This window comes from Oryzias melastigma, linkage group LG13 (assembly GCF_002922805.2).
Source record: "Oryzias melastigma strain HK-1 linkage group LG13, ASM292280v2, whole genome shotgun sequence".
Lineage (NCBI taxonomy): Eukaryota > Metazoa > Chordata > Actinopteri > Beloniformes > Adrianichthyidae > Oryzias > Oryzias melastigma.
In genome coordinates, this window is record NC_050524.1 from 28,112,671 (window position 1) to 28,121,050 (window position 8,380).

Genomic DNA, 8,380 nt, shown 5'->3' on the forward strand with positions numbered 1-8,380 from the left:
GTTTGTACAAATATATTTAACAGTTTAAAATTGCTGCCATTAAGATTGACGTACGGGTACACAAAAGTGTGCTAGAGGGAAACAGATCCCATACACAGCAGTCTAAGGACGACCCAGTGTGTTGGCAGATGGCTTTGGTTCATAGACCGGTCAAACGTACACACCGCCCTCTTCACTAAGGCGTGGCTGCCACATGTTTCTGTCTGTATTCACCTCTTTCCCAACACGTTCCGTGAAGAAGCACTCTGTAAACCCCTTTTAAATGATCCTGTACATCTTGTTTGCTGACATGGTTCCAGATAAAAGCTCAAAGGGAGTCATTGCTTTCATCTAGTCTGTCTGGATTCACTCTCATTCCTAATCTCCTTTTTCCACTTCATCATAAAACCAACTGTTCTTATTCCACGTTACAAGTTTGGCACAAAAATGAGAGCTGACAGCTAAAATAGTCCAGCACCAGACATAGAGAAGTTATTTAAATACCCACTCCGATCAACTTTTGATTTATGTTAAAAGCTTTACCCAGTTCTCTTTTAACGAACGCTGATTTTAGCAAAAATAAAACCAAAAACCTGTTTCATTTCACCTGCGTTGTGGCTGGGACAGTTGGCGGAAGTAACCTTCCAGTGCTATCCCATCATCCCTTTCTTAACACTCTCCCGCCAGCTTACAGCCCCTTACAACCCAGTGTTAACATTAGCGGTGCGAGCATTATGGGAGATATCCAGCCGTAAAGTTTTAAACCAGAAGCCAGCTCAAACGAAGAAAATTAAGACATTAATGGATCTGTTTGTTTTCAAGTGCATGTATCAGAATAGAGCAGAGCAGAGAGCTTTTACTAACAGCATTTTTTCATTTGCTGCTGATTCACCACAATGTGAACAAAAAAAATCTTAAATATTTAAAAAAATGTCCTCAATCATGAACCTTTATTAGTTTAATAGAACTTAGACTTCAAAGGCTGATGAAGTTCAAGACACATCTTAAGGGGAGGGCATGTGTGTCTTTTAGTTCCATTGAGGCTTGAATGGAATGAAATATATGATACGCACGTGTGTGGTACACATATCATGAAGTATTCATAAGTCTAATGTAAGTTACTCGCACATATGCGTAAAACTGACGCTATCGTACAACACACCTTAGTTGTTAGAACAGCAGGAGTCACAACAATTGTGTTTAGCCAATGAGGAGCTTTAATGGCAGGTTGATTTGAAACATGTAGGACACCAGACCTCGAGGCCTGGATTTGGACACCCCTGTTTTAGTTGTTTCTGGCCTTACAGACCTGACAAAGACTACATGATGACATAGTTTTTAACACTGTATAAAGAGCTAAAAATATAATGTTTGTGTTTAGGACAGTAGACATTAGAGCCACATCAGCTTCAAATATTTTAACAACTTTGTTGACCAGATTCATTGCGTAGTTGAGTGACAGTTCATGTGTTGATTTTCAAGGCGGCTGCTTTTCATCGTCATACCTTTGAACAAACACGTGCTCACATGGCATCGGAACAAACAGCGAAACTGATTTCTTTTATCTTCCTTTTTCTCAATCAAACTCTCTTAAACTGCTCTTCTTTCTTTTTCCCTTTAGCGCTCTCACACACACACACACACACGTCTCCACTTGGCAGCTGTTTGGAGTACGCATCAGAGAGAAAGACCCACCCAAGAGGTGAGCCCGAGGTTAGACTGCTTCAGGCATTTACTGTCAGTGTTTAACACTCACAAATGTGCACGCATGTGCACGTGCACTCTGCAGTCTTATTAAGGCCAATTGGCATTTTAAAACAATCAAAATAGTTTAACTTTTACTTCACCTTTGTTTTTATTTCTGAAAAAACTCTTTTTGCAGGACTTTGAGTGTTAAGTTAAAATACAGAGAAATACCTATAAGGACAGTCTCCTCCACAGTTAAACTAATATTTATTCTTGCTGAGAAATTATTTATTCAACTTCCTCCATCTCTTTCCTTTCATCTCAGCCCCAGTTTTACATGAAAACACAGTCCCCGCTTTATCCTGTAAAAAAGTCCTTTATCTGCACCTCAGTTTCTGTGCGTCTGTTGTTAAAGGTCTGTTACCTGAGAACACCTGCATGCTGTGCTGCTCTATTTGACATCTAAAGGCCTGCCAAGCTCGTGTCAGCTGGCCGAGGAAACCCCGTACATCGGCGAGAACGCCGCCGCCGAAGAGCAGCGAGGAACGAGTCGCTCTGAGGGCCTTCTGCTGCTGCTCAACCACACCTCTGAAACACAAACACAACATAAATGCAAGGAAGCAGTTTCATACCGATGAAGAAAGGCACAAACATTTTGATCTATTTTTCCTTAATAAACTAACAGCATTAATTGATTTACAAACTTGTCTAACGCTCTTCGAACAAACGTAGTCTGAACATCATTTTTTCCTGTTTGGCAACATTTTCGGAGCCAATTAAACCTTCTTAAAAAATGTTTTTCTTGGTAAACACTGCCCTGATTCATGTAGCATATCAGGGACGTAAAAACTGAGGCTGTAGTTAATTCGGTGACATTTATCTTCAAGTCAGTGGGCAAGAATAAGCAGGCAGATTTGAAATGAGGAGCAGCTGGTTTTTTTATGTCTTTGCCTCGTAAAAAGTTGCTTTTTAAGGGCTATGATGAACAAAAAAATGTCCCACGCATATGTCATCTTAGGTTTTAAACAGTTTTGTCTCAATAATACAGGCAGCAAAATGGACTACAAGAGGATTGTAGCTTGAAAATAAGATGTAAGCCTCCAAACTTGCACTTCATTGACTTCCTGTATAACTGTTGGAGGTAAAAGATGTAGTCGGTATCATTTTATTTCAGGGTTTCTAACTTGAGGATTTCAAAAACCTTAATTACCTTAATTGCTGAAAATGCAAAAGCTATTTGCAAAATGTTAAATGTGCTAAAAGACTGGAAATTTTGTTAAATAACTGAAATGAAGTTGACCTAAATTTCTGAAAATAATTTGGAAAATTACTTTAAAATCCCTAATACATGCCAATTTTACAAAAATTATTTAGTGTGTTGCTTAAATATGAGCTGGGCTCCAAATTAGCCCAAAAAACCTTAGTAGATGCCAAATTAGCCTAAAAGCTAGCACATTGGTAGAATATTAGCTAAACTCCAAAATAGCCTAAAATTCCCCAGTAAACCAAATTAGCCAAAAAAAAACTAGCACGTTGCTTAAATACTAGCTAAACTCCATAATAGCTAAAAATTTCTCAGTAAACCAAATTAGTCAAAAATGTTAGCCTGTTGCTAAGAAAGAAGCTAAGCTCTAAATTAGCCTAAAAAGAAAAAAAAAACCTGTAGATGCCAAATTACCTAAATGAGCTAGCATAATGCTAATATAACAGCTCAATGCCAATTTTTTAAAAAATTACGATAAAAGTTGATAACATATCCCATGAATAAATATGTATACAGATTGTTGCTAATCTAAGTACAATTACTGAATGACTGAGTTTTTACATGCAGAAAAACTTACAAAAAGGAGCAGGTGAACCACTATTGTGTGAATGCTTACTAAGCATTCACACAAATAAAAAGAGAAGGGATGACGGGTAGGGCGGCAGGCCTTGGCCTGGTTTGGAGGGTTTGGGAGTGCGTGCGTGCAGACTGTCTGCGGAGCACGGGCACCCCTCGTCACGACAGCCAGTTCTCTTATGTCACATGTCATAAATCACAGGGCTGACAACACCAAATGGAGGAACACAGATATGAGCCAGATCTGTCATCTGCGATAAGGACAGAGCAGCGAAAAAGGGAGACGCAGACAAAGAGACTGCATGCATTTGCCCTCCTGTTGGTTTTACTCATTTGGAATCTTTCAATGTCAAGCGGTTGATTAAAACCCACTTTTCCCTCGACATCTCATCGCCTCTCCCCCATTCATTTCACCTGTGCTGCTCTCCTCTGCTCCCGCAGTCGTGAACTTCTCATGTCTATCCAGCTCTCCCTCCATGAATTAACCCCTGGGTCAGGTGAATAAATTCTCCCCCGTGTTTTCCACTCTCTTTTTTACTGTCTTGCTTCCATCACCTCATACAGGTGTTTCCCTTGAGTCGCCGACTTCCTGCCTCGCATCTGTTAAAGAACTAGACAGCCAAGCAAAGAGGCGCACCCCAAAACTGTTTTATTAATCTTCTGCCTTCGTGTGGGTTTGAGAGAAAACAGATGTTTTGAAGACAGCGATGTATTTTTACAATTCTGGAGGACGTTTGTTAAGACGATAAATTGCATTTATGAGCATTTCTTTACTTAAATCACTGAGAATCAGATGAAAAAAAGCAGTTTGAAAAGAAGTGACATAGAAAATACGCTGGGCGGGTCACAAGCTCCACCCCCCACTCCATCCTGATGCATCAACTTGCAGATAAAAACATCCATTAACATCTTTGTTTTCTTCATCTGAGCTGGTATCTGAATCAAAACTGTTCAGGTGGATTTATTCAATATTCCCCGCCATTTTGTTGGTCTTGTTATGTTAAGTTGTGAGGGAATATAGGCTAACGGGAGTGGCGAGGGGTTTTCCCACGCCACTGGTCTCTCACACAACTCTGAGGCAAATTTCTTGGCGCTCTGCAGAAACTATGTCAACACAGGTTTTTAGATTTTGGCAAAAAATGGCATAATCATAATCAAAAGACCTCTAGGAGTGCTTTTAAAATAGATCCATAGATGATCACCTTGGGTCTTTAAAATACTTTAGCTTGTTTTTGTTTAAAACCCTTAACACCTAACCCTGTAAAGCCTGAACCATTAAATAATTGATTAAAAATGACAATCCTTTGAACGTAGAGCCCTTATTGGTCTCTCTGAACAAACAGAAAAAACCCTGTATCATTTTTTATATACGAGTTTTCATTTGTATCATATTTGATACAGCAGATCACACAGCTCAAAGATTTATATTTTTTTCTGGACTAACAACAACATCGTGAGAACCAAACAAATATAAGAAATTTCTAACTTCAAGCATAAAAATTGCTTAAAATCCTCGCTGTATCAAATTTGAAACACAATTTTTCATGTGATTTTACTAAAACATAATTTATGAAATGTACATTGTTTTCACATTGCATCCACCCAGTAACTGTTTTTTATGCTTCAGCAGAAATTATAAGGTTTTTTTTTGTTTGTTTTTTTACCAAAATCTTTTCAAATTTAGCAAAGTTCTTAAAAAACCATGTGTTCAACCCCTGAAACATGGCCGCCTGTAGTTTCATTTGACCATCCTCACACTGCATGTATCTGATGGTATACATCAGGTTTTTTGTAAAAAAAAAAATATCACGCTGCTCCTGTGGAGGGCTGACAAACTCCATCCATTGTCTTGGCCGCTTCTTCCCTTTCGGGGTCGCGGGGGTGCCGGAGCCTAACCCGGCTGCTGATGGGCGAAGGCGGGGTTCACCCTGGACAGGTCGCCAGTCTGTCTCAGGGCCTCAATCACACACATACACTCTCACATTCACACCTAGGGGCAATTTAGAGTCACCAATTAACCTATGAAGCATGAACCAAAAACATGCTGACAAACTCATGTATCAAATATGAAACGTTTGGCGTTATAGAGGTAAATGTATATCCAGCTATGAAAACAGAATTTCCCTTATGCTTCTTCTTTTCAAGTCCCATCCATCCATCCATTTTCTTGACTGCTTTGTCCCTTCCGGGGTCGCGGGGGTGCTGGAGCCTATCCCGGCTACTGAAGGGCGAAGGCGGGGTACACCCTGGACAGGTCGCCAGTCTGTCACAGGGCCTCAATCACACACATCCACTCTCACATCCACACCTAGGGGCAATTTAGAGTCACCAATTAACCTATGAAGCATGTTTTTGGACGGTGGGAGGAAGCCGGAGTCCCCGGTGAAAACCCACGCATGCACGGGGAGAACATGCAAACTCCACACAGAAAGGTCCCAGCCGGGATTCGAACCGGGGCCTTCTCGCTGTGAGGCGAGAGCGCTAACCACTGCGCCACCGTGCAGCCCTCTTTTCAAGTCCCCCATGATAATTTTCTTTAATGTTAAAAAATGTTCCCAGTAGTGTTTTAATTATGATTATGACGTTTTTAATGGAAATCTCACAACCTAAGAGTGTTAAAAAGTTTTCCTAGCTACATAGAAGTAATTTTAGAGTCAAGGTGATTTGTCTCATGTTTGTGACAACAGGCATTAGAGGGTTAATTATGTATTTCATTCCTGTTTACATTTGTTTCCTAACCTGAGAGTTTTAACAAGCTGCTTTTCTTCTTCCAGCTTCTGCTCAGCTTCCTCCGTTGTAGCATCAGCAGTCAGCAGCCTATAGACGAAGAAAGACTCAAATAAATACACACACAATAGCAGTTAACTCTCTGAAGGAGAAATGAAAGTTTAAAAACAGATTATGATAGAGGTGAACTAGAGTGAGACTAAAAATGAAAGTGACCCTTACGAATGACAGATATAAAGAAATGGAATTCATTTGTTTAAGAGATTGCTGCACAGCCATCAAACAATATTCAGAGAGGTTATGTGACCGGGACACTTAGAAATCCACAGCACATCTTGTTCTCCAGTGTAACGCCACAAATATGTAATGACAGCGAGACACGGAGGCAAGATGATCAGATCCTCAGAGCTTGTAATGATTTGAAAAGTGATTTGCTGCCTATTGACAAAGCTTTGGAAGCAAACAGCAGCAAAGTCAAACAAAAGTCCTATGAAAGTAAAACATCAGGGAACAGCAAACACAAACCTCTTTGCTTATGAGGAGAAACTTTTGTCTTGGGATTAAGCCAGCTTTTAATGTTCATGTGTTTCCCCTCATTACCCTTCTGATCTAAAACCTTTTAACCCAGAGTCCACAGAAAGGCAGCCAACAAACAAATCTGTCATATTTCTTTCAATAGTTTCACAAATATGCACGCACAAGAGCACAAAGAAGATAAAGTAGCCCTTAAATGTATTAGAAACAGACATATTTTGCCTTTTTGGGGTGACTTGAGAAGCACTTTTGATTCAGATTACACTATTATTATGATCTCATAGGCATTTAGAATGGAGCTGAAATGAGCCAATAAAGAAAGTATAAATGAATGAATGGAACCCCCTATAAGAAATAATAATCACAGTGGGAGCCTGAACTTTATAAACTGTATTAGTCACTGTGACTAGAGTAATCAACGTGTGTTTATTAAAGCATCCAAACATTCAATTTTGAGTAATGTGCATTCTAATAGGAGAATAAATCACTGGACTGCAGCACAGGAAACATGGTCAATAAATCAATTAGGTCAAACATTGAGATTTGTAATTATGGATGATACAGTAAGCTTTTTAAATGAGAAGCTACTAACATATCACCAAAAAATATTTACACAATCTGAATAAGTTGACAAATCCATTTGATCATTATTTTTTAAGAAATATAAATGAATGATATATTGACACGTTTGAATATTTTTGATTTTATTCAACAGAGTATCTGTAAAGCTAGTTTTAATGGGGGACTTCTAGCTGGACGGTTTATTAATAATATTAATATTTAAAAATGAAAGTATAGGAGGTAATTATGAAAATAGAACAGAACAGATTTGTTTTTCTGTTAAACATGGGTTTGTTTTTAGCCATGTGTTGAAGATGACCTCATCTGACCCTCTCCATGAACATCCTCTTACTTGGCCCTTTTTACCAACATCATCATAGTCCCTCCTCCCAACATCTCCAAACCATCTCAGTCTGGCTCCTCTTAATTCCTCTGTTTTCTACGCCAAACTTCCACCTTTCTAGATGTTCCTCCATCTACTTCCTGCTCTCATTATAAATCACAATGTCATCTGCAAATGTCACGGTCCACAGAGATTCACAACTAACCTCATCTGTCAGTCTGTCCGTTACCACAGGAAACCAGATGGAGCTCAAAGCTGATCCTTGGTGCAGTCCCACCTGTACCTACAGGAGATCTCACCAGCCTTTGCGTTCTTAAACATTTTCTGGACATTTTCAACATTTTTCTCAGCCTCTCCAGACTTCTCCATTCCTCAAAAGCTCTGTTTGAGATTCAAAAGATTGATTTTGTGTTGCTTTTACTTCAGATGCTCTTTTCCGACACAACCCTCTGTAGTTACATTGACACCAAACGTGATTCATGCCACAAATTCGTGTGGCCCCGCCCCTCTTTTGCCGTGCTGCAAATTCACTGCTCACTGACTGCCTGAGCGTGACGCTGCAACCGCATGTGGGAGTAGCTACCAGCTAATGTTTTTAGCATGATTGCTACATGTAGCGTCTCTATAATGTATGGAAGACACGGATGATGTTGAGAGATCAGGTTTATTTATTGTGAAGAGTTCTACAAAAACATCGATTACACGTCACT

General features: G+C 39.6%; 1 protein-coding gene across 1 annotated transcript in view; it reads right to left on the bottom strand.

The window, feature by feature from the left end:
- lekr1 (leucine, glutamate and lysine rich 1) overlaps positions 1-8,380 on the bottom strand; it is a 103,398-nt gene that overhangs the window by 50,927 nt on the left and 44,091 nt on the right. Inside the window, exons 4-5 of the mRNA XM_024278055.2 lie at positions 6,245-6,322; positions 2,090-2,253 (exon numbers count right to left, since the gene is read on the bottom strand). Of these exons, the coding sequence (XP_024133823.1) occupies positions 2,090-2,253; positions 6,245-6,322 (242 nt within the window). The remainder of the gene's footprint in view (positions 1-2,089; positions 2,254-6,244; positions 6,323-8,380) is intronic.